Raw genomic sequence first — 26,886 nt, forward strand, 5'->3', positions numbered from 1 at the left:
ATTTGAAAAACTCCCCTATCAGTCTACAATTTTTCCTTTTTACTATTACACGATTATGTTCTTGGTAGACAGTTAGGCGCACACACACTAACAGTCAAACGTTTAGCTTCCCAGCTAAGGCTAACAGTACTCTGAGAGACAGAATAGTTAAATCTGGCTCAGAATTCTAAAATGAAAAGGGTGATAAACTTCTCAGCTCATGCAGGCAGCAGTCTTTAGGGATGACTCTCCTCCGGCCTGTGAGGAGGGGGTGAAAGTGACCCAGGGGAGGCACAAACCCAGGGTTTGGTCCCATCCACACACCAAGACAGCCACAGCCTGAGCTGCTCCCCTCAGGGAGGCCAAGAACACAGCTGTCCTTATATCCTGCTCCACACTGGTCAGAAACACTCTGGGCTTCTCGGAGAGCTAAGCTCTTTGAAGACTAAGAAACCCCTTTCTTGGGTTATCTGAGAAAAGAAGTTAACTTTCACGAATCACCAAAGAAATGAATCACCAAAGAAAAGAGTATATTTACTCTTTTTGTCACCTGACAAGGCCAGAAGGAGAAGAGGGAACTTTCCTGGAGCCTTAAGTTTCCCCAATAAATTGGCAGAACCTATTTTTTTAAAAAAAGAAAAGCACTGCTCTGAACCTGACAATTGTACCTTTTAAGAAACAAACTTCAGAAAAACATGCACAAAGGAACATAAGGACATATGTAAGGGTGCCCATCAAAAAGTAATTTGTAACGGGAAAAAGTGCAGACTACCAAGGTTCCCAACACACACAGAATGGGGTTAATAAATTACTGACAACTAAACTATGAAATATCTTGTTGTATGCTCCAAATTTACAGAAAATACAAGGAGACCCATGATATACTGCACAGTTAAAAAAAAAAGGCAGGTGGCAGAAAATAAAAACAAAACTTTGTGTGTTAAGTATGACATAGCAAATGTCCACAAGGAAATATCCCAAGTGGTTCAGAGAGGTCAGTCACCTCCAGGAAGTGACACCAGGGCTGAGGTGGGGGTGGGTGACTTCACTGTCGTTGAAGTTTTTTGTTTTTTAACCAAAAAATATGCATTATTGTAAAGAAAGGAGATGCAAAACTACCCTCTACGTTGCTCCCCGACCAAGGCTTGGCCATCTCCGCCCCGGAACACTTGGGCATCCAGATGGTGCATTCTGACTGCGGTCCCCTGGAGATGGAACTGCCATACCGTGCTCCCCCTGGCCACACACACACACACATGCACGCACGCACGCATGCTCGCACACATGCAAACACATGAGAAAAACCACCTGTCTGCTGCTCTGGAGAGGGAGAGGTCCCAGGCCCCAGGCCCATGGTGCCCTCCCACACAGCTGCCTCATTTCCTCTGAGATAAATCATGTAGAAGGCTGGGAGCCCACAAATCCCTCAAGCAAACATGCAAGTCAAACAGCACCATTTACCCCCACAAGGGCCTCTTCAAGTTAACAAGGCGTGGGAGGAACCAGGCAACAAAACCAGCCTTGTCCAGTGAGGTCAACCTTTGGCCCCAGGGCCTGCAGGGAGGAGACCTGTGGCCACCCCCATGTGCCCTGCTTTCTCGGCTGTTGGCCTATCCAAGACCTGAGCTTTTCACAGCCCAGCACCCGTCCCAGACCTGGTGAAAATGCTACGGCGCTGGCTGGGGAGAGCAGGTGGCCTGGCAGCTCAGACACACCCCTCACCCCTCACCCCCACCCAAGGCACTGGGCCCTCCTCTCCTGGGGGGGTGGGGGGCCCTGAGGTGGCCCGCAGGCCACTTGCTAAGGGGCACTGGTCCAGCTGAAGAGAACTGGGGAAAGTCACTGACCACTGTAATCAACTACCCCCCCAAGGGTCAGCGCTATAGGAAAAGGAGAAGAGGAGTGATGTGAGATGGAAGCATCGGGGAGAAAGCCTTCCCAGGTCACTTGTCGGGGGACGGGAAGCGGGGGACAGGAGGCCGTCATCTTGGCCTGGATGCGCATACGAGCTGTTTGGGTCCTGAGGGAAGTCAGAGAATGGGAGGCAATAAAACATCATGCCTCAAGAGGGCAGGGTTTTGGTTTTTTATGACCAAGTGGTAACTGGAGCCTTTTATTTTGAGATATAAATCACATACCATATAATTCACCCTTTAAAGTGCACAATTCTATGTGTTTTGGAATATTCACAAGGTCGTGAATCCACAAAGCTGTGCGGCAACTGTCACTGTCTAACCGCAGAACATTCCCACCACCCCCAGAAGAAACGCGGGTCCAGCACTTTCTCCTTGGTGCCTCACTTCATCCTTCAAGCAATGCTCCCAGAGCACCGCCCCGCCCCGCCCCGCCCCCTCCAGGGCCGGAAGGTTAAAGGGCGGAGGAGAGGAAGGTGGGAGTGAGAGTTGCTTCTCTGAGATGGCGCAGCAGGTGGGCTGCGGACGCCCCTGCTGTGCTGCGGGGCTTTCTGCCCCAGCTGGACTCCTGCTGCCCTGGCCTGCACTCACCTCCCCTTCCAGGAACCTTCCCGTTACCACCGCTGGGCCAGGCCTACCCACGCCCACCACCAGACTTCCCACACACAACCAAACCCCCTACTCAGAGGGCTCGTGGACAAGACGCCAGCTATCTCCAAGTATATCCAGTTTAGCGGCCTGCACGGAGCCTGGACTGTGTACTCCACATAAGGCTTCAACAAATATCAGAGAAACAAAATAAGGCACAGAAACACATTTTTCAACAGAACATAGTTTATAATGGGAAAATACTGAAACTAGTCCAAGGGTCAGTCAATAGGAGACTGGTTAAATCAATGATGATGCTCCTATGTAACTCAATACTCTGCAGCCGTTAAAAACAAGGAAGGAGAATCTGTATTGAAATAGAAAGATGTGACATATTCAGCAAAAAAACAATGTTAGCAACAAAAGGAACGGTGCGATTCTATTTTCTCAAATATGTTAACAAGATATAAAGGGTTCTATGTGTACAGGTATAAATCTCAAACTTTTCAAAGTAACATAGCTATGGTTAGTTATTTCCGTGGAGTGAGACTACACGAATATTCTTTTATTTTTTAAATGTCTCTATTGCTTGATTCTTTTATTGTGTTACAAAATGCATAATTTTATTGAATTTTTGAATTTTATTTATTTCTTTATACAGCACGTTCTTAGTCAGCCATTTTATACACATCAGTGTATACATATTGATCCCAATCGCCCAATTCATCACTCCACCACCCCCACCTGCTGCCGCTTTCCCCCCTTGATGTCCATATGTTTGTTCTCTACATCTGTGTCTCAATTTCTGCCAAACACTGTGATGAACCGGTTCATCTGTACCATTTTTCTAGGTTCCACATATATGCGTTAATATACGACATTTGTTTTGCTCTTTCTGACTTACTTCACTCTGTATGACAGTCTCTAGATCCATCCACGTCTCTACAAATGACCCAATTCCGTTCCTTTTTATGGCTGAGTAATATTCCATTGTATATATGTACCATATCTTCTTTATCCATTGGTCTGCTGATGGGCATTTAGGTTGCTTCCATGACCTGGCTATTGTAAACAGTGCTGCAATGAACAATGGGGTGCATGTGTCCTTTTGAATTATGGTTTTCTCCAGATATATGCCCAGTAGTGGGATTGCTGGGTCATATGGAAATTCTACTTTTAGTTTTTTAAGGAACCTCCATACTGTTCTCTATAGGGGCTGTATCAATTTACATTCCCACCAACAGTACAAGAGGGTTGCCTTTTCTCCACACCCTCTCCAGCGTTTGTTGTTTGTAGATTTTTTGATGATGGCCATTCTGACCCATGTGAGGTGATACCTCATTGTAGTTTTGATTTGCATTTCTCTAATAATTAGTGATGTTGAGCAGCTTTTCATGTGTTTCTTGGCCATGTGTATGTCTTCTTTGGAGAAATGTCTATTTAGGTCTTCTGCCCATTTTTGGATTGGGTTGTTTGTTTTTTTTTAAAATTGAGCTGCAAGAGCTGTTTATATTTTGGAGATTAATCCCTTGTCCATTGATTCGTTTGCAAATAGTTTCCCCCATTCTGAGGGGTGTCTTTTCGTCTTTTCGTTTCCTTTGCTGTGCAAAAGCTTTTAAGTTTCATTTGGTCCCATTTGTTTATTTTTGTTATTATTTCCATTACTCTAGGAGGTGGATCAAAAAAGATATTGCTGTGATTTATGTCAAAGGGTGTTCTTCCTATGTTTTCCTCTAAGAGTTTTTTTTTTATAGTGCCCGGTCTTACATTTAGGTCTCTAATCCATTTTGCATTTATTTCTGTGTATGGTGTTAGGGAGTGTTCTAATTCCATTCTTTTACATGTAGCTGTCCAGTTTTCCCAGCATCACTTACTGAAGAGGCTGTCTTTTCTCCATTGTATATCTTTGCCTCCTTTGTCAATAGATTAGTTGACCATAGGTGCCTGGGTTTACCTCTGGGCTTTCTATCCTGTTTCATTGATCTGTATTTCTGTTTTTGTGCCAGTACCACACCGTCTTGATTACTGTAGCTTTGTAGTATAGTCTGAAGTCAGGGAGTCTGATTCCTCCCACTCTGCTTTTTTCCCTCAAGACTGCTTTGGCTATTCGGGGTCTTTTGTGTCTCCATACAAATTTTAAGATTTTTTGTTCTAGTTCTGTCAAAAATTTCATTGGTAATTTGATAGAGATTGCACTGAATCTGTAGATTGCTTTGGGTAGTATAGTCATTTGCACAATATTGATTCTTCCAATCCAAGAACACAGTGTATCTCTCCATCTGTTGGTATCATCTTTAATTTCTTCCATCAGTGTCTCAGAGTTTTCTGCATAAAGGTCTTTTACCTGCCTAAGTAGGTTTATTCCTAGGTATTTTATTCTTTTTGTTGCAATGGTAAATGGGAGTGTTTCCTTAATTTTGCTTACAGATTTTTCATCATTTTGTATACAGGAATGCAAGAGATTTCTGTGCATTAATTTTGTATCCTGCAATTTTACCAAATTCATTGATTAGCTCTAGCCGTTTTCCCGTGGCATCTTTAGGATTCTGTATGTATAGTATCATGTCATCTGCAAACAGTTTTACTTCTTCTTTTTCCATTTGTATCACTTTTATTTCTTTTTCTTCTTCTCTGAGTGCCATGGCTAGGACTTCCAAAACTATGTTGAATAATAGTGGCGAGAGTGGACATCCTTCTCTTGTTCCTGATCTTAGAGGAAATGGTTTCAGTTTTTCACCACTGACGACGACGTTGGCTGTGGGTTTGTCATATATGGCCTTTATTATGTTAAGGTAGGTTCCCTCTGTGCCCCCTTTCTGGAGAGTTTTTATCATAAAATGGGTGTTGAATTTTGTCAAAAGCTTTTTCTGCATCTATTGAGATGATCATATGGTTCTTATCCTTCAGTTTGTTAATATGGTGTATCACATTGATTGATTTGCATATACTGAAGAATCCTTGCATCCCTGGGGTAAATCCCACTTCATCATGGTGTATGATCCTTTTAATGTGTTGTAGGATTCTGTTTGCTAATAGTTTGTTGAGGATTTTTGCATCTATATTCATCAATGATATTGGTCTGTAATTTTCTTTTTTTGTAGTATCTTTGTCTTGTTTTGGTATCAGGGTGATGGTGGCCTCATAGAATGAGTTTGGGAGTGCTCCTTCCTCTGCAATTCTTTGGAAGAGTTTGAGAAGGATGGGTGTTAGCTCTTCTCTGAATGTTTGATAGAATTCACCTGTGAAGCCACCTGGTCCTGGACTTTTGTTTCTTGGAAGATTTTTAATCACAGTTTCAATTTCATTACTTGTGATTGGTCTGTTCATATTTTCTATTTCTTCCTGGTTCAGTCGTGGAAGGTTATACCTTCCTAAGAATTTGTCCGTTTCTTCCAGGTTGTCCATTTTATTGGCATAGAGTTGCTTGTAGTAGTCTCTTAGGATGCTCTGTATTTCTGCAGTGTCTGCTATAACTTTTTTTTCATTTCTAATTTTATTGATTTGAGTCTTCTCCCTCTGTTTCTTGACGAGTCTGGCTAATGATTTATCAATTTTGTTTACCTTCTCACAGAACGAGCTTTTAGTTTTATTGATCTTTGCTACTGTTTTCTTTGTTTCTGTTTCATTTATTTCTGCTCTGATCTTTATGATTTCTTTCCTTCTGCTAACTTTGGGTTTTGTTTGTTCTTCTTTCTCTAGTTCTTTTAGGTGTAAGCTTAGATTGTTTGAGATTTTTCTTGTTTCTTGAGGTAGGCTTGTATAGCTATAAACTTCCCTCTTAGAACTGCTTTTGCTGCATCCCATAAGTTTTGGATCGTCGTGTTTTGTCATTTGTCTCTATGTATTTTTTGATTTCCTCTTTGCTTTCTTCAGTGATCTATTGTTTATTTAGTAATGTATTGTTTCGCCTCCATGTGTTTGTGTTTCTTTACGGTTTTTTCCCCCTGTAATTCATTTCTAATCCCATAGCATTGTGGTCAGAAAAGATGCTTGATATGATTTCAATTTTCTTAAATTTACTCAGGCTTGATTTGTGACCCAAGATGTGATCTATCCTGGAGAATGTTCCCTGGGCACTTGAGAAGAAAGTGTAATCTGCTGTTTTTGGATGGAATATCCTATAAATATCAATTAAATCTATCTGGTCTATTGTGTCATTTAAAGCTTGTGTTTCCTTATTAATTTTCTGTTTGGGTGATCTGTCCATTGGTGTATGTGAGGTGTTAAAAGTCCCCCACTATTACTGTGTTGCTGTCGATTTCCTCTTTTATAGCTGTTAGCTCTTGCCTTATGTATTGAGGTGCTCCTATGTTGGGTGCATATATACTTATAATTGTTATATCTTCTTCTTGGATTGATCCCTTGATCATTATTGTAGTGTCCTTCCTTGTCTCTTGTAACAGTCTTTATTTTAAAGTCTATTTTATCTGATACGAGTATTGCTACTTCAGCTTTCTTCTGATTTCCATTTGCATGGAATATCTTTTTCCATCCCCTCACTTTCAGTCTGTATGTGTCCCTAGGTCTGAAGTGGGTCTCTTGTAGACAGCATATATATGGGTCTTGTTTTTGTATCCATTCAGCGAGCCTATGTCTTTTGGTTGGAGCATTCAATCCATTCACGTTTAAGGTAATTATTGACATGTTATGTTCCTATGACCATTTTCTTAATTGTTTTGGGTTTGTTTTTGTAGGTCCTTTTCTTCTCTTGTGTTTCCCACTTAGAGAAGTTCCTTTAGCATTTGTTGTAGAGCTGGTCTGGTGGTGCTGAATTCTCTTAGCTTTTGCTTGTCTGTAAAGCTTTTGATTTCTCCATCGAATCTGAATGAGATCCTTGCCAGGTAGAGTAATCTTGGTTGTAGGTTCTTCCCTTTCATCACTTTAAGTATATGGTGCCACTCCCTTCTGGCTTGTACAGTTTCTGCTGAGAAATCAGCTGTTAACCTTATAGGAGTTCCCTTGTATGTTATTTACCGTTTCTCCCTTGCTGCTTTCAATAATTTTTGTCTTTAACTTTTGCCAATTTGATTACTATGTGTCTCGGTGTGTTTCTCCTTGGGTTTATCCTGTATGGGACTCTCTGTGCTTCCTGGACTTGGGTGGCAATTTCCTTTCCCATGTTAGGGAAGTTTTCGACTATAATCTCTTCAAATATTTTCTCGGGTCCTTTCTCTCTCTCTTCTCCTGCTGGGACCCCTATAATGCGAATGTTGGTGCAATTAATGTTGTCCCAGAGGTCTCTTAGGCTGTCTTCATTTCTCTTCATTCTTTTTTCTTTATTCTGTTCCGCAGCAGTGAATTCCACCATTCTGTCTTCCAGGTCACTTATATGTTCTTCTGCCTCAATTATTCTGCTATTGATTCCTTCTAGTGTAGTTTTCATTTCAGTTATTGTATTGTTCATCTCTGTTTGTTTGTTCTTTAATTCTTCTAGGCCTTTGTTAAACATTTCTTTTTTTTTTTCTTTTTTTTTTTTTGCCCTACACGGGCCTCTCACCTCTGTGGCCTGTCCCGTTGCGGAGCACAGGCTCCGGACGCGCAGGTTCAGCGGCCATGGCTCATGGGCCCAGCCGCTCCGTGGCATGTGTGATCTTCCCGGACCGGGGCATGAACCCGTGTCCCGTGCATCAGTAGGCGGACTCTCAACCACTGCGCCGCCAGGGAAGCCCTGCTAAACATTTCTTGCATCTTCTCGATCTTTGCCTCCATTCTTTTTCCGAGGTCCTGGATCATCTTCACTAGCATTATTCTGAATTCCTTTTTCTGGAAGGTTTGCCTATCTCCACTTCATTCAGTTGTTTTTCTGGGGTTTTATCTTGTTCCTTCATCTGGTACATAGCCCTCTGCCTTTTCATCTTGTCTATCTTTCTGTGAATGTGGTTTGTGTTCCACGGGCTGCAGGATTGTAGCTCCTCTTGCTTCTGCTGTCTTCCCTCTGGTGGATGAGGCTATCTAAGAGGTTTGATGGGAGGGACTGGTGGTGGGTAAAGCTGGGTGTGGCTCTGGTGGACAGAGCTCAGTAAAACTTTAATCTCCTTGACTGCTGATGGGTGGGGCTGGGTTCCCTCCCTGTTGGTTGTTTGGCCTGAGGCGACCCAACACTGGCGCCTACGTGGGCTCTTTGGGGGGGCTAATGGCGGACTCTGGGAGGGCTCAGGCCAAGGAGAACTTCCCAGAAGTTCTGCTGCCAGTGTCCTTGTCCTCATGGTGAGACAGAGCCATCCCCCCCCCCCCCCGCCTCTGCAGGAGACCCTCCAACACTAGCAGGTAGGTCTGGTTCAGTCTCCCCTGGGGTCACTGCTCCTTCCCCTGGGTCCCGATGCACACACTACTTTGTGTGAGACCTCCGAGAGCGGAGTCTCTGTTTCCCCCAGTCCTGTCAAACTCCTGCAATCAAATCCCGCTAGCCTTCAAAGTCTGATTCTCTAGGAATTCCTCCTCCTGTTGCCATATCCCCAGGTTCGGAAGCCTGATGTGGGGCTCAGAACCTTCACTCCAGTGGGTGGACTTCTGTGCTGTAAGTGTTCTCCAGTTTGTGAGTCACCCACCCAGCAGTTACGGGATTTGATTTTATTGTGACTGCGCCCCTCCTACGGTCTCACTGTGGCTTCTCCTTTGTCTTTGGATGTGGGGTATCTTTTTTGGTGAGTTCCAGTATCTTCCTGTCGATGACTGTTCAGCAGTTAGTTGTGATTCTGGTGTTCTCGCAAGACGGAGTGAGAGCACATCCTTCTACTCCACCATTTTCACGAAATGTATATTAATTTTGCAATTTAAAAAATAGTATAAAAACATGAAGAAAGCGCTGCCCTTCCCCGTTTTGAACTATTTAACCTTACAGCCATTTGGTAAGGCAGAGTAGGGCAGGAGGCTCCACTGGGCAAGGGGTGCCCCATAGTGGCCATCGGAGCCTGCATGGGATGAGGAGGGGCCCTGCATAGGCGCATGGGGGTCCCACAACGGGTCAGAAGCGGGGATGGCGTGGGAGGGAGGTGGCAGAGGGAAAGGCAGGCAGGTACTCCCGGGAGACCGACCAAGTAAAGAGATTAAGAATAATCAGAACCAGGTTTCTCACTACCAGGAAATGCAGTTACAAAAATGGAAAGGAAGAAAACAAGAACGAACCCTGTTATATTGTAGTACTGGACTGGAACCGGAAATGTCAGTGTGAACTCATGGTTTCCAATATACATATTACATAGTGAAGGTATAAATATACTAGGAAGAGGGAGAGAGACACATGGAAACAGGTTATGAGTGAGTGTGTGTGGTGGTGGGGGGCTGGGGGGGGGTGGCGGTGTACTCAGATATTCCTTATTCTGTCCACTGAGAGGGCCTGGAGCGATTACATCCAGGAGCAATGAGCACATCAACTACACCCAGCACTCCGATCATGCTTCTAAATACCATTTTCCACTAAAAGGAATGAGGACTCCTAGGAGAAATGTTTGATTTCCAGGACTAGGGCAGGGAAGTTAGAAAATGAACCTGGAACATCTTCTTGTGCCAGAAATCAAGAAAGTGCTCAAAGAATGAGGGGACGTGTCAAAAAGACAGACGAGCAAGCTGAAGGGGCTCCCCGTGGCCACAGTGGTATACAACCCACTGAGTAAAACAGGAAACCATGCGTGTGTGTGTATGTATGGGGGTGTATACAGGGAAAACAAGTATCACTACACTGGAGAAGAAGCCTAGAGACACCACCTTAGTCAAATGATCAAAGTGAACATCGTTAGTAATAAGTCGTATCCAGCCAAGTCTCAATCAACGGGATGCAATGAGAAAAAGGCAGCATCACTTCTGTGACATTCCTGCCTAAGATGCAAAAACTCACCCAACCATGGGGATCCAACAAATCCAGGTTGAGGGACAACCTAGAAAATAACTAGCCTGTAATCTTCCAAAACATCAAGGTCATGCAGGTCACAGCCTGAGGAACTGTTCCAGACTGAAGGAGACCAGAGAGACTGGACAACTAAATGCAGTGCGTTATTCTGAATGGGATCCTTTTCCTATTAAAGACATTATCGAGACAACTGGCAAAACCTGACCCGGGTCTGACGATTAGACAGTAGTACACGTCAACATTAATTCCTGATGTGTCACTGCCACTGTTATACAGGAGAATATCCCTGTTTGCAAGAAGTACACATTTACATGTTCAGGGGTGACGAGGCACCAGGTTGGCAACTTATTCTTGAGTGATACAGGAGAAAAATTCTTTGTACTGTATTTGCAACTCTTCTGTAAGTTTGCAATAATCTCACAATTTAAAAAATTTTAACTGTAAATGAAAACAAAAGCAACAAAGGCAACGTCATCCTAAATTACCAGATGAGTTCAGATTGTTATATACTGGCTTTGTGTCAATCAAGCCCCAACGGTCCTGCTTTAACTGGGGAACCATAAATGTTTCTGATGGGGAAGGGGCTCTGCTTAATCGGACCCATGATGCAATGCTAGCAGGACACTCTGCCTCTGCCTGGGACTGTCTTCCAACCCCAAACGTCCAACCATCTATGGACACAGAGCATCATCAGTCCCTGCCACGTCCCTGGGCAGCCCAGGCAGTTCCAGACCATAAGCTACGAGAGAAGAGGCACTGGCCTACATCATTCACAGGAAGCGGTGTTCTGACTGGCCTGCTCCTCATGCACTGCTGTCAATGTGAAACAAGAGCTGAGCAAAGTGAAGAAACTAACTTCGAACGCAGAGAGGAGCAAGGGCAGCAGGACATACTCTCACCCCAAAATAACGATGGTAACTGTTACCATCTTGTATTTGCACAGAATTTTAATATTTGCAAGTTTCTTTCCATCTGTAATCTCACACAATCCATACAAAGGAAAGAAGCTACAGATGCCCAAAGCTCCCAGACTAAGTCGAATTCCTGTGACACAGCACACATACCACATAGAACCTCCTCCTTGGTAGCCCTTGCGATATTCATAACAATACAAAATGTGTGTGGTTATTTGATTAACATCTGTATCCCCCCTTGGATTGCAGAGTCCAGGAAAACAAGGGTTGAGTGTTTGCTCACAGATGGCCCGATGCCTCACAGGAGGCTGACACCAAAAATACTTGCTAAGTAATCACATGGACACACGGGTGGGTGGATAAGATGGGTGTGCGTAGGTCAGCAGGTAGACGGACAGTGGGTGGGGGAATGGATGGGTGGCAGATGAGTAGGTGGATAAGGGGAGAGATGCATGGATGGATGACGGGTGGTAGGCAGGTAGACGGTAGGTAGGTAGGTAGGTGGGTGGGTAGGTGGGTGGGCGGGTGGGTAGATGAGATGGTAGGTGTGTGTGTTGGTGGGGGCGGGGGGTTGGTAAATGGATGGTGAGTGGGTGAATGCCTGACCTGGGTCTGGTCCGCCCCCCACCGCCCAGCCCGGTTCTACCTGCTGCTGCTGGGCCCGGAGGTCACCGATCTCCTTCTGGTCCTCCTCGTGGAGCCGCTTCATGTCCTCCCACGACTGCTGGAGCAGGTTACGTTCCCGTAGCAGCTGTCCGTTCTCCCGCCTCAGCATGTCCACATCATCCTTCAGCTGGGTCTGGTCGCTCAGGAGCCGGCTGTGGAGCGTGCTGAAATCCCACACGGCACAGTGAGCCCAGCCAGCCTCCGACTCCCACCCGAGGCACCAGCACCCCCTCCAGGTCCTAGTACCCCCAACACACCAGACAGGTCAGCAGCGTGCAGAGGCAGGCCAAAGCCTGCTGTCAGCCACATGCCAGAAAGACCCAAACTATTTTTTTAAGAGCCTGACACCACAATGGCACACATGTGAAGGCCAAGGAAAGGAGATAAGCCCCTACCTGGCATGGACCTGGCACCTCCAAGTGCTGAGGCCTGGCAAATGTCAGCAGGTGGGCAGGCAAATGCCCTCAGAGGGGCACCAGGAGACCAAAGGGGAACATGCCCCATCTGCCTCTCCTGTGGCAGTAGAGCCCCAGCAGGGACCCAGAGGTCCACAGTGATCTGCCTGGCCTACTGTCTCACACATTCGACCACTTTCCTACCAACCGTGCTTCTGAAGCTGGCAATGGATGGTATGGAAAACTGAGGCCCAAAGCCACAAACGCACGTGCTTTAAGGCCCACCGCTTGCTATGCAGCAGAGGCAAGATGGGACCAGAACCCCAGGCTCCAGGTCCACAACTGAAGACTGGCAAGAGGCAGCAGTTCCTTGCACGCTGGGAACCCTGGCCAGGCGGGCCCCACTCACTGGTAGAAGTCGGTCTCCTTGGCCACCTCCTCGCACCTCTTCAGGGCGTTGGTGTGCTGGTTCTGCAGGCTCTGCAGGTCTGACATGGCCCGCACACACTGGATCTTCAGCCTCTCGTAGTCCGGATTCAGCCTGTGGTAGGGCCTGGCCCAGACGGCAAACAGCCCAGTGAACACTGGCCCCGGGATCACAATGACAAGAATGTCTTTCCCTGGGAAGCCACGTCCTAGGTCACTCCAGCCCAGCAGTTCCCGAACACTGGTCTCCTGCATACCACCAACACCAACGCCCCCCTCCGCCCCCCACAAGTGCCTGCTAAGCCCGGGTGTCCTGGCCGCAGCCAGACCAACAGAATCCGAATCCCCAGGACGGGGGGCCTTGATTGCTGAACTCCCTGCGTGGGCCGGGAGAGCTGGGAAGGTGCTCCTGTGCTCTGGGAGCCCCCCGGAGGCCACACGCCAGGCCCGCACGCCCAGGGGGCCCAGCAGTCCCTGGGATGAAGCTCCTCCTCTCCTGAGAGCGGTGAGTCTCAATCTTGGGTACATAACGAATAGACAAGGCCCAGACCAATTACGTCAGCATCCCTGAGGGTAGGACTCAGACATGGGGATTTTTCAGCTCCCCAAGGGATTCCAACGTGCAGCCAAGATTGAGAAAAGTGGCCAGGACCAGGAGTCCCCAGACCTGCAGCACTGTAGTCACCTGGGAACTTGTTAGAAATGCAAATGCTCAGGCCAGCCCCCAACCTCCGAAATCGGACACCCAGGAGGGAGGGAGGAATGGCCAGCCATCTGTGCTCTAACAAGCCCTGCAGGTGACCCTGGTGCGAGCTCAAGCCTGGGAACCCCTGCCCTAGAGCAGGCATCAGAAACCTTTCCCTGTAAAGGGCCAATCTCTGTGCAGCCACTACTCTGCCTTGGTGGCATGAAAGCAGATGTGGACGGCACACACTCGCACACTGTCTTCACTTGCCCTGCCCTCAAGCTGTCTGTCTGAGAGACACATCCTCATAAAAGCAACCTCTAGGAGCAGGCTTTGAGCCCCGACATCACCCCAGAAAAATCCTCCCCAGGATGAGGCGCACACCCCCCATGCTCCTGAAGGAAAGCTTAAACCAGCCCTGCTGCTGCTCCCCTCGGAACCCCCGCCAGCACCTCCTCAACCCTTCCCTGGCATCTACCTCTCAATCCCAACAAAAGAAGTGGTCAAAGGTTTTCTTCAAAATAACAAAAAAGCCAGGTGGGACCAACCCTTTCTAAAACAAACACGTGGCAGGAAACAACTAACGTGTTTACAAACCACATAAAGATCCACTCAGCAATGAAGTAGGCCGGGGTATCCAGGAGACAGCAGTGCCCTTGTCCACGGACAGACCAGTCAAAGGCTCAGCAACAGGGTGACTGACTACCTCTATTAGGGCAGGGGCTGCACACAGCAGCAAACGGGACAGAGAGAGAAGCATATTGTCTCCAGGGCTGGAAGGCAGAGAGGCCTGGGAAAGGGCTGGTGACAAGGTCAGGGCCATCCAACCAACCAGGGAGGAGGCACCAAAGTGGGACCAGGAGCCTCCAGCTGCTGCCCAGACCACCCACCAAATGACCATCGGCAAGGCCAGTAGAAAGGCGGTGAGGCCGGTCCACACACACACGCGCGCGCACACACACGCAAGCAAGAGCACACCAGTGCCAGGAGCCAAGTGTAGGATGGACACACCCACACACACTTCTCAATCCCCAAGTTGTGTGATTCAGGCCACAGACTCCGATTTTGAACTGGAGGAAGCATAACAAGCCTCCGCCCCGCTCCCCGCATCCAGGCCTACACGGGCGGGTGGCGGGAAGGACACTCGGGCAGGCAGCAGGGCTCTCAGGAGCTAAGGGTACGCCTCGGGGCAGGGGGTGCCATGGCATCAGGGTGGTGACCCTGTCCATCGGGCCGGCGGGGGAGGGGCACGGTCGCCACCTCTTGTCGAAGGTGGTCCCGTGGGTGGCGAAGGCCAGGCGCTTCCGCAGCTCATTCCTCTCCCGGGTCATCAGCCGCAGCTGAATGGAGAGGTTCTCCACCTTCTCATTCACTTGCCGGTCAGTGAGCAGCGGCGGTGGGGACGGCGCCTTCCCAGTGGTGCCTGCAGGAGGACGGTGACAAAGAGAACTCGTGTTCACACGGCTCCCACCAGCAGCCGGGCGCTGTTCTGGGCTCTCAGCTTGCATTCGCTCCTCACGACCACCCTACCGGTGGGTCCTGTTACATCCCCCTTTCCCAGAGGACACCGCCAAGTCAGAGTGTAAGAGGCACAGCTGGGACCAGAGCCCAGGCGGTCTGGCTCCAGCATCCACTACCTGGGCCCTGGCGGAGGACCCTGAGCGAGGTCCCCCTCTCTCCCTCCAACCTAGCTTTGGCACCTCCAGGATGGAACTGTTTTGGCCCTGATCTTTGCATCCTCGCCTGCTCTGCTAACACCAGCTGTCACCCACCCCTGGGCACAGAGAGGCCAGCCTGAGCAAGGTGGAAGGCACGGCCCGAAGAGGAAGACACAGTTACAGCTTCCCAGAGAAGCTGGCAGAGGACAGAGGGAGCCAGCTCCAAAGCCGGGCCAAAGGGCCGTGTCCCGCTTTCCCCTGATCAGGGCTGGACACAGCTCCCTCCTCCACGCCGCCCGACTGCCTAAAGCACCTGCTCAACCAGACCAGGTGTGCAGCTTGGAGGAGCTACAGGGAGAGCCGCCCATGGCCAAGGTAAGTGGGACGGGGTGCAGGTAAGTCCCAGGACCTCTGACTGCCCAGCCCACACCAGGCCCTCGTCACTTGTCCCTAGGACTAGACATGTCCTGAAGGGAATCGCATGCCTTATGCTATTACCAAGGAACAGTGGCCACCACCAGCACCTCTGACGAGATCCCAATCTGCTTCTAGGAAGTATGCACCTCACTCAAATGTCCCAGAAAAAGAGACAAATCCATGGTGCTTTTATAGTTAACTCCGTCCATGTGTCCCCTGAGCCCTCTAAGCCTCAGAGATCCTCAGTGGGGTCAGAGTAACCCACAGAAGTCATCCCAGTTTATGGATGTGATCCAGAGGCGGACTCACCCCAGGGACACAGTATCTGTCTCCCCAGTAGCCCCTGTAACGTGTAAAAGGCAAGACGAATGTCTTCTGACTCTGTGTCATCCTGACCGCTGCCCCCCAGCAGACCGCTGTTGGCTGATTTTCTTGTGCAAACCGAGTGTCCCCCAAGACAGGCACTCAGGTGTGGCCTTGCATCTTCCAGGAGTGGCAGGGAGGATGGAGAATTCGACACTGTGGGTGACAAGCTAGACCATGGTCTGAGGCAGGAGACTCGAGCTCCCAGCTCAGTGTTATCCAATGTCGGTATGCCAACCACTGAATCCAGTACCCCTCGAAACACATGTTATTTTAAAGCCAGCACCTCCGTAACAGCCAGGATTCTTGTGCTCAGGCCAGACCTCTGCGGCCAAAATGTTCTTTAAGGTGAGGCCCAGGATCACCATTTCCCCCGAGCATCTCCCTCCGTCCATGGGTTCTAGTCCACAGCCTGAGAAGCCTTCCCTCGCCCTTCCCCAAAGACCCTGGATCCTTACCCCTGCCCCCAGGAGTTCTGGAAAACAGGCTGCTTACAGCTCTGTGCGGCTGTGTAACGTCTTCCTCTTTGGCAAATGAAGGCACTACTATGAGCTCTAGTTCGACGACGGCCATCTGATTTGCACTCACTTACCCGGCTGTCTGACATGTGGGGCTTCCTCTGGACACGTGCCTGACACCCCCTTCTGGAGAGGCCTACAACTAAAACTCGGCATCTAACCAGCCCCTGGGGGGGCCGGTGGGGGGGACACGATCTGTGGAGGACTGACAAACCCAAGACAGTGGCATGAACAGACCCAACAAGCACCCGGAAAAGAAGGATTTCAATGTAAACGTCACAACCAACCACGCAACAGCACACAACACAGATGCCCCAGGCATTAATTTAACCTTCCCAACGATCCCACAGGTGGTAAGAATATTATCATCTCCATTTTACAGGTGAGAAAACTGAGGCGCAGCAAGCTTAAGGAATCAACTTAAACTTCCACAGACAGCAAGTGGTGCCCTGGACGAGAGCCCAGGCACCCGGATTCGGAGCACGTGCTCGCTGCTGCTGTGCCTTGCGGCCTCCCAAAGACAACCACGAGTAGCACTCACTCCATGCCTGGCGGTTTATGAGCTGCTTTTCATACATTATCCCATTCCATCCCCTTAAGGAAGATACTGCTGCTACCCCCATTTTACAGATCAGCAAGCAAAACCTTATCAAGCTTAAATAATGGGTCCAGGTCACCAAGCCAGTAAATGACAGCATGGCGTATGGAGTGCCTTCTGCCTGACCCCACGTGCCCGAGGCCTCAACCTAAAAGTTCTCAAATGGTTTGATTTTAGGGCCTCTTTACACTCTTAAAAAGGACGGAGGACTCCAAAGAGCTTTTGCTTATGGGGGTTATATCTAACAATATCTACCAGCTGAGAAATTAAAACTAAAAAGGTATTTTAAAATATTTACTGATGTTAAAACAACCAAACCCGTTACATATTCACATTAAGGCTTTTCATGAAAAATTAACTACACTCTCTACCGCAAAACAGAAAACACAGCGAGAAGAATGGCATGGCTTTGCATCTGCGTAATGCTGTTTGACATCGGGCTTAGTAAAGACAGCCAGAGTCTCACATCCGAGCAACATCACACACCGTGGATGGAACCTGTAGGAGACTCCACTCTACAGCCGAGCCTGCGCGAGGACGAGAGTGCAAAAAGCACGTGTCACCTCAGGATCATTATGAAACCAGTTCTGACCTCACTGGCTCCACGGCAGGACCTCAGGGACACCACACCATGCTTTGAGAACGACTCGACCTGCGCTCAAGTTCAACAAGTATCAGAGAAACATCGGATCTCAGTTTCAGAACTGAAAAGCACCACCAGGCCCAGCAATCTGCCTCCAGGGAGATAAAGAATTTCCACCCCATTTGAAAAATGAAGCAACAGAAAGATGTAGCCCTTGGCTTTTGCGGAGGCCGGAGAGAGAAGCAGCAGCAGGACAGAAGTAGGGGTCATCAGACCTGTCACCACATACAGCCACCGCCCCCTGTCTGTCTCCAGCAGGACGAGGCCACTGGCTCTGCAGCTGGTAGGACCTGGGGGCAGCCGATCACACACACAGGGCCGTGAGCGCTGTCATTTGCTGAGCACAGCCAACGCGCTGGGTTCTGTGCTAAACGCACCTGGGTTCTCACTTCATCAATACCCACAGTACCCTCCCAGATACGTGCTGTGATCACCGAGTGAGAAACTGACGTCTAGCAAAACTGCACAGCTGGGAAACCGGAGGATACCCACGCAAATCCGGCTTCACCTCCAGACCCAGGGCCTCGTCCACTACCCTGCACGGCCTCCCGACGGGAGTGGCCTCCTGTTTCCCTTCCCCTGCCCCAAAGGCTTGAGCATACACGAAACTCACAAACAGTGAGGCCGTCCAGGCCTGTGAATCCATCAAATAGCAGGTTGACTTAGGGGAACTGCTGCCTGGATACCCCTGTCCTTTCACAATAAGGAGGGCAGAGGGCAGAGGAGGGCCACAGGGGGCCTCAAGAAAAATCCCAAGATGTGCTAAGCCAGGAAGTTCCAAAATAACAGCAAGTGTTGCAGAAAACCCTTTCCATACCCATTCAATTAAAAATAAAGTTTCACTTGCATCTCAGGGTTGAAAAACATTTTGAAGATGATGCAGTCCTTCCAAGAAAATGGTTGCCAGAATCCCCTAAACAGCTACCAAGATGGTCTGAACTCCTGCACAGGGAGGGAGCTCACTACTTCACAGCAAAGCCCATCTCATCTCTCCCCAGATAATTATTCTACGTACTGAGTTAAAATCTGTATTTCTCCCACTGACCCTAGATCTATCTACCCACCCAAGACCATGAGGTAGGGACTTCCCTGGTGGTGCAGTGGTTGAGAATCCGCCTGCCGAAGCAGGGGACACAGGTTCAATCCCTGATCCCGGAACATCCCACAGGCTGCAGAGCAACTAAGCCCGTGCACCACAACTACTGAGCCCACGTGCTGCAACTAGTGAAGCCCACGTGCCTAGAGCCCGTGCTCCACCATGAGAAGCCACCGCAATGAGAAGCCCACACACTGCAACGAAGAGTAGCCCCCGCTCACTACAACTAGAGAAAGCCCAAGCGCAGCAACGAAGACCCGACGCAGCCCAAAAAAAAAAACAAAAAAAAAAACAACAAAAAAAAAACAAAGGCCACAAGGTACACCTGTAATTCTTCTTCTAAACAACAGACATGCAAGTATTTGAAGACAACTGCCAAGTCCCTTTATCACTACCAGAAGACCTAAAGTAAAAAAAAAGTGACAACACCAAATGCTGGCAAGGATGCAGAGAAACTGGAATTCTCAAACACTACTGGTGGGAATATGAAATCATACAGCCACTGCAGAAAACACTTTGACAGTCTTTTATAAAGTTAAACATGCACTTACCATACTACCCAGTAATCCCACTCCTGGATATTTACACAAAAGAAATGAAAATTTACGTTCACACAAAAGCTAGCACACAACCGTTTATAGCAGCTGTTGAATGGATAAACGACAGTGTTATATTCATACAACGGAATACTTCTCAGCAACAAAAAGGCACTATCATACAAACTACTGGTACACACGAGGGCAAGGGGAATGGGGACTCGCGAATGTACTATGCTGAGTGCAAGAAACCAGACTCAAAAGGCCACACGCCATATGTTTCCATTTACACGACATTTGGGAAAAGGCAAAACTACAGAGGCAGAAGAGAGATCCGTGGTTGCCAGGGCCTGTGGGTGGAGGGAAGAAAGGCTGACTACAAAGTCACAGACGGGAATTCTTCAGGGTGGAGGATTTGCTCTATACCTTAATTGTGGAAGTGGTTAAATAACCAATGTGCTCATCAAAACTCATCGAACTATACACCAAAAAGGATAAATGTTACTGTACGTAATTCGTACCTCACGGAACATGACTTTTAAAAAAATCTGAAGTTAAAAAAAATAAAAAACAACAACACTGTGGTGCCCTAAACTGAAGTGACCATCCCAGGACAGGTGTGACCAACAAAGAGGTGTGGCTTGTCACCCCCGACCAGTCACTGTGTTTATAGTAAACCTTTTCAAGAACAAGCAAAATCAAAACTAACGTCAAGTGAGTTGTCCACAGAAGCCTCAAATTCTATCTTTGTGCAGTTGTTCTTTGGAACTCAAATGCAAAACTGTCCACTCTCCCCCCACTTCACTCCTTCCCCTTCCCAAATCTGGAACCCACTTGCAAAGAAGGCAGGGGAGTTCCCTGGTGGTCTAGTGGTTAGGATTCGGCACTTTCACTGCTGTGGCCTGGGTTCAGTCCCTGGTTGGGGAACTGAAATCCCACAAGCCATGCAGCACAGCCATAAATTAATTAATTAGTTAATAAAAAGAAAAACTTAAGAAAAGAAAGATTTTCTTTTTTTCATTTTTATGTTCAGGATGGGATTCCAGGGTTAAGGGATTTGGACTGGACTAAAATGGCCCCAAAATGAGTGCTGGAAGATGCCAGGAGAGCCGGCACAGGCCCTGGAGTTTGGACAAAGAGCTCTCACTCCTCTGGGCCTTGGTGTAAGAGGAAAACTGCAGCCAAGGGGAGCAGAGCCCCTTCGCCATCACGAGTCCTGGCTCCTCCTCCCAGACACCCTGGCCGATGCAAGTGCAGCCTTCCTGTAGACCACTGAGGCTCAGCCAGAGCCCGGCAGCTCGGCAGTCTTCTTGGCTGTAAGGCCCTTTGTCCTTAGCCCCCTTGTCACACCACACTCCAGCTGACCCTGAAGGCCACTCCCCCACCAAGTCTTATTTACAGCTAGAGAGGTCACAGCTCTGCTTCAGAGCCCTGTGGGCCCGTGGTACCAGAGGCCACGGAGAAAACGGGCACTGGCCCAAAGTGGTCAGGTGGGTGGAGCAGGGATGCCCAGGTAAACTTCCTGGCCTCCTCCAGGCCCTGGCTGTCAGGAGAGAAGCAAAACTGCAGAACATGGTCATCACAGGCCGCAGCAAGCAAAACCAAGCCATCCTCGCCTCCAGCCCAGGAGAGCCAGAGCCGTCGGGGGGAGACACAATCCCACGTCCTGAACCAGTGCTTCCAAAAGCACCTTAGCTTCACTGGAGACCTTGTTAGAAATGCACAGGTCAGGTCCCACTCAGACCTACCGAATCAGAAACCCTGGGGGAGAAGCCAGCACTCCCCTCCAGGTGAGTCTGATGCCTGATAAAGTTTGAGAACCTCTGGTCTGGACCAAAGTCGCACTGTCTGGCCAGAGTAGCTTATCAATCCCTTGTTTTTTCGGCTGTCCAATACCCACTACATTTAAAAGCATCGCCCACTGATGCCCAGGGGATGCCCTACTTGGTCGGCACGGGACTGCAGCGGGGCTCCTCCTGGACTTGGACTGGAAGGAGGTTAGACTCCAGCGAAGCAGCTGCAGCCTTGCCCAGCTCCCAGATCTCCTTCCAGATAAGCTACTTGCTCTCGAATCCTTGACTCAGGGTCAGTTTGCCGAAACCCAAACCAAGACAGGTGACGATGGCCTGTCGCTTCCAAGCTGCTCCTACATCCAGAGCGCCATTCCTGGAAGACCCCACTCGAGGGCCACCTCCTCCCTGAAGCCTCCTGGACACCCCTCGTTAGAAAAAGCTGCTCCTTCCCGTCTCCTTGTTTTACACAAGGCAAAACGGCCAGTCGCTTCTCTCTCTGGTGCTCTGGTCTGAATGTTGGTGTACCCCACCAAATTCCTATGTTGAGGTCCTACCCCCCCCACCCCGTGCGGAATTAGGAGGTGGGGCCTCTGGGAGGTGATCAGGTCATGAAGGTGGAGCCCACGTGAATGGGATCAGTGGCCTTCTAACAGGGACCCTAGAGAGCTCTTCCCCCTCCTGCCATGTGAGGTTACAACGGGAAGGCACCATCTATGAACCAGGAAGCGGGCCCCCCAAGACACCGACGCTGCCTTGATCTTGGAATTCCAAGCTTCCAGAACTGTGAGAAATAAATGTGTGTTGTTTCTGAACTGCCAAGTCTGTGGTGTTCTGTGATAGCAGCCTGGACAGACTAAGACACCTGGTTAGCCTGTAAGGCCTGGAGCCAGGCCCCCCTGTGATCCCTAAGAGTGCCGAGCACGGGTTCCAAGAGGACAAGGTGCTCCCGTCCATCTGATGCACTGAGAGAAAACAGGCCCCGGATCCAAAAGGATCAGAGAAGGAAGGGTCAGACGGCAAGGGGTCAGGGTGCAGCCTTGCCTCCATGCTCATTCACCCCACCATCCTCTATCAACTAGAAACTGCACTTTCAAGGAATCTTTGCTGGGATAGGAAGGAAGCCCTCCAGATCCTTCTGCTAATAAAACCAGATCTCTCTCCTTAATAAGAAAGCTCTCCTGTTACTTCAATCTGCATGAAATTTAAGGCTCATTTTATAAATGCTGCCCAAGAATGTCTCCTCTTCTTAAAACTTCCCCAGTTATCCTAGTTGAGAAAAAAAAAAGGTACCTGAGCAATTAGATCAGGATGAACGGGGGAGGAAAAAAACATCGATTGCCTGAAATGAGTGTGCCTCCCCTGGGCAGATCCATGGGGCCTACCCACAGGCAGGTTACTCAAATAACAGGCCACACGGGGTGGGGGGAAGCCTCAAAGAAGCCACACGTGCTTGGCTGATGAAAATTGCCTGGAAAGACACAGCAAACTTTAAGGTTGTCGGCCTGTTGTTAGGAGGGTCAGGCTGAAGAGGTGAAATGGGCAGACCACCTGAGGACCTAATGCCAGCCGGGAAGAGGGGAGGGGCAACCAGGTACCAGCTGTTGCAGAGAAAATACCATACCCAAGGCTCCACCTACCAATTTTCTCTTATGCTAAATATAACTTGCTGTTCTTTGGCCAAACGTTCTTGGTTAGGGAGACATAAGTGGGAAAGTGGAGGTGATGTTTTTATTATAAGACCTTGCCTTTCCTTAGGTTCATGGAGAAAGACCTAACCAACAGAAACAGCCAGTCTCCATCTGACTCATCAGCCCCTCGGTCGGGGGGTGTGCCTGAGATGGCCAGGAAAAGAAGTGTTCTGCCCGTGATTAGGTGAGGCTGAGCCAGGAGGGATTCCTCCAGGAGGTGCTGCAGTGGGCCATGGACGACCCTCCATTCATTCCACTCCAAGGGGCTGGTCCAAGCCAGCCACAGACATTCCAGTGCTTTTGCCGGGGCCTAGGTTACGTCAACTCACCTCCAACCAGGAAGGCTGTTAAAATGGATGCTGGGCCCCATCCTCAGAGCTTCTGGAGCCTGGAAACCTACATCTCTATCAAGTACCTGGGTGCTGCTGGTCCAGGGACCGCACTGCATGAGCCATGGTTTGGGCACAGACAAGTGACAGGGGACTGGGGACTGTGCTGAGGACCTGCTGGAGAAGGCTTCTTTGCTCATCAGGAGACACGAGAGGAGACAGCCTCCTTCATCCTCTGGACCATTTGTGATGATGGAGATGTTCTTTTATCTGATCTGTCCAATATGGTAGCCACTAGCCACAGGTGCTACAGAACCGTGGTCCCCAACCTTTTTGGCACCAGGGAACGGCTTAGTGGAGGACAATTTTTCCACGGACCGGTGGCGGCAGGGGGTGGGAAATGGTTTCGGGGATGGTTCAAGCTCATTACATTTATCGTGCACTTTATTTCTATTATTATTACACTGTAATATATAATGAAGTAACTATACAACTCACCATAATGCGGAATTAGTGGGAGCCCTGAACCTGTTTTCACTTGCCACTCACTGAGAGGTTTTTTTGTTTTGTTTTGTTTTGTTTATTTATTTATGGCTGTGTTGGGTGTTTGTTGCTGTGCGTGGGCTTTCTCTAGTTGCGGCGAGCGGGGGCTACTCTTCATTGTGGTGCGCAGGCTTCTCACTGCAGTGGCTTCTCTTGTTGCAGAGCATGGGTTCTAGGTGCGCAGGCTTCAGTAGTTGTGTTGCACAGACTAGGTAGTTGTGGCACACGGGCTTAGTTGCTCCGTGGCATGTGGGATCTTCCCGGACCAGGGCTCGAACCCCTGTACCCTGCACTGGCAGGCGGATTCTTAACCACTGCGCCACCAGGGAAGACCCACTGATAGGGTTTTATTTTTTTATTTTTATTTATTTATTTTTTTTGCGATACGCAGGTCTCTCACCGTTGTGGCCTCTCCCGCTGCGGAACACAGGCTCCGGACGCGCAGGCTCAGCGGCCATGGCTCACGGGCCCAGCCGCTCCGCGGCATGTGGGATCTTCCCGGACCGGGGCATGAACCCGTGTCTGCTGCATCAGCAGGTGGACTCTCAACCACTGTGCCACCAGGGAAGCCCTAGGGTTTTGATATGAGTCTGCAAGCAATTGATTTATCATGGTCTCTGTGCAGTCAAACCTCTCTGCTAACGATAATCTGTATTTGCAGCCGCTCCCCAGCACTAGCATCACCGCCTCAGCTCCATCTCAGATCATCAGGCATTAGATTCTCATAAGGAGCGCACAACCTAGATCCCGCACATGCGCAGTTCACAGTAGGGTTCGCGCTTCTGTGACAATCTAATGCCACCGCTGATCTGACAGAAGACGGAGCTCAGGCGGTAATGCAAGCAATGGGGAGTAGCTGTAAATACAGATGAAGCTTCACTTGCCCACTGCTCACCTCCTGCTGTGTGGCCCGGTTCCTAACAGGCCGCGGACTGGTACTGGTCCGTGGCCTGGGTGTTGGGGACCCCTGCTACAGAACACTTGAAATGTGGCTAGTGTAACTACTGAAACTAGTGATTTAAATTTTATTTCACGTTAATTCACTGGAATTTAAATAGCCACGTGTGGCTAGAGGCTCCCACCACGAACACTGTAGCCCTGGACACTGTCAGGTCTAGATGTGATGGCTGACCTCTGCCATCAGCCCAAGGGAAGACACCACACAGAGGCCCGCAAAGCCACACCCGATGTACTCAGCCCACCCTCAGCACAGTTACCATGTGAGATCACACATTCCTCTGCTATCTAAGGCAGTATGAGTAGGTATTCCCTACTGCTGCAGCCAAAGGCCTTCTGGCCAATACAGCCACGGGGACATTCAAGTCAGCCTGCAGAAAAATGGGGCTACTCACCCCAAGGTCAACGTCAACTCTACACAGAAAAGCAAGAGAAGGAAAACTTGGCTACCAGTGAACTGGAGAGGTTTTGACCTGAAGGGATGCAACCAGGTCTTTGAGCATCCAAGATAGGGGCCCAGACAGTGAAGTACAGTAGAGCTCTGCTCGCAGCCTGCCTGCCAACAAGTATCCGGGGACACTGGTGACCCCTTCATCCCAAGGGCCAAAGGGTGGGTCACTGACACGATGCTCTTCCAAAGTATACGAAGGTCCAGCTGCACAAAAAAATACCTTCTTACTCAGGCCTGCAATTCCACCATTAACAATACTTGCTGTGGTTTAAACAATTATCTTTCTCTAGAATCTCCTTTTAAAATGCAAATGCTCCTAGGAAAGGTAACACTTTAAGCCTTGAAGGGTCAATGTGAATGAGTTTATCAGATATCAGATCATTGTACCTCGCTCCCAAGCGGAATATGGAGCCGGAAAAGGGTGAGGCCAAGACAGGTGCCCTCAGAGCTCAACCAGCTCCGTTTTACAAAACCCCACATTACCGTTCCACACATCCTGACTGCCTGCCCGGCTCATGCACTTCCTGAAAGCCAGCCCCGTGTTCAAAATCCCAGCAGCCCCATCATTCAATCCCTGTGTCTCACCAACCCAAGCAGGCAGGACAAAGTGAACTGTGGTCCCATCAGAGTCCTCCCTGAACCCTAGACGGGACGAGGGGACCTGCGAGGGGCTGAATTGTGCCCCACAAAACAGACGATGAAGTCCTAATCCCCAGTAAATGTGAATGTGACCTTATTTGGAAATTCGGTCTTTAGAGATGATCAAGTTAAGATGAGGTCATACTGGAGTAGGGCGGGCCCCTAAGCCAATGTGAATGGTGTCCTGTTTAAAAAAGGAAATTTGGAGACACACACAGAGAGAACACCATGTGAAAATGAAGGCAGAGACTGGGGTGATGCACTTACAAGCCGAGGAACATCAGAGGTTGCCGGCACACAACCAGGAGAAGAGGCCTGGAAAAGACCCGCTCCTGGCTGCCTTCAGGGCACAATGATCTTAGACTCTGGCCTCCAGAACTGTGAGAGAATAAACCTCTACTGTGTAAGTCACTCAGTTTACGGCACTTTGCTAGGGCAGCCCTAGCAAACAAATACAGTGCCCCCTACTGTTACCCCTCTCACCACTCTGACCTCATTTACTGTATCTACTCATCTGTCTCCCCAGGAGACCCTAAGATCCAGGAGCACAGGGACCAGGTCTGCCTATTCACCGCTATATCACAAGCCCACTTCTGGCCCCCTGGAGGTGTTCCGTATGAGTCAACTTAACGCATAAGAGGCCTGCCCCGGGCAGGTTCTAGAAGCTCAGGCACGAGACTTACCTTCTCTGAGTGTCCATTTCCCCATCTGTCTACTGGAGGAAACAGGAAGAATTGGACCAGATGACCTCTGTGAGCCCTTCCAACTCAAAAACTCCAGGACTCACCACACCACTGAAGGTGTACCCATCCATCAAGGTCAAACCAGGACACAGAGCTACACTAGGGCATTAAATAGAGGGCATGTGACACAGAAGATGGGCCACAGAGGCGTGGGAAGACTGCGAGACTATGACAACCTTCCTCTGGGACGTCTTCAGTGAAGTGACAGCAGGGCCAGACTCCCTCTATGGGCTCCTGGGACCCACATCCAGAGACACACCTAATTCGGCACGGACTGGCCACTCCTACGCCCAAGACAACACTCCCAGTGGGCCAGTCCTGCTCACAAACAACAGCCCCCAAAGGGGCCAGTCTCTTGGATAGTGGTCACTGTGTACTACGAGGCCTGGGGGTCGGAGGCAAAGGGCTCTCTGACAAGCGCTGTGCCCTGACAAAGTGAAAACATGGTGACACAGGTGCCTCTGTGTCACGCACCTCCCTCCTAACACCAGGAACAGCGTTC

The 26,886-nt window shown here is 49.2% G+C and overlaps 1 protein-coding gene across 9 annotated transcripts in view; it reads right to left on the reverse strand.

Annotated features, from left to right (window-relative positions):
* Positions 1–26,886, reverse strand: part of DLG5 (discs large MAGUK scaffold protein 5) — a 160,183-nt gene that overhangs the window by 58,504 nt on the left and 74,793 nt on the right. For 7 of the 9 annotated variants that reach the window (XM_049697223.1, XM_033434015.2, XM_033434012.2 and 4 more), the window contains exons 3-5: positions 14,673–14,835; positions 12,711–12,854; positions 11,887–12,070 (exon numbers count right to left, since the gene is read on the reverse strand). In XM_049697223.1, coding sequence (XP_049553180.1) covers positions 11,887–12,070; positions 12,711–12,854; positions 14,673–14,835 — 491 coding nt within the window. The remainder of the gene's footprint in view (positions 1–11,886; positions 12,071–12,710; positions 12,855–14,672; positions 14,836–26,886) is intronic. The other 2 variants (XM_049697220.1, XM_033434017.2) reach the window with 1 other exon arrangement.

This window comes from Orcinus orca, chromosome 14 (assembly GCF_937001465.1).
Source record: "Orcinus orca chromosome 14, mOrcOrc1.1, whole genome shotgun sequence".
In the NCBI taxonomy this organism is placed as follows: Eukaryota; Metazoa; Chordata; class Mammalia; order Artiodactyla; family Delphinidae; genus Orcinus; species Orcinus orca.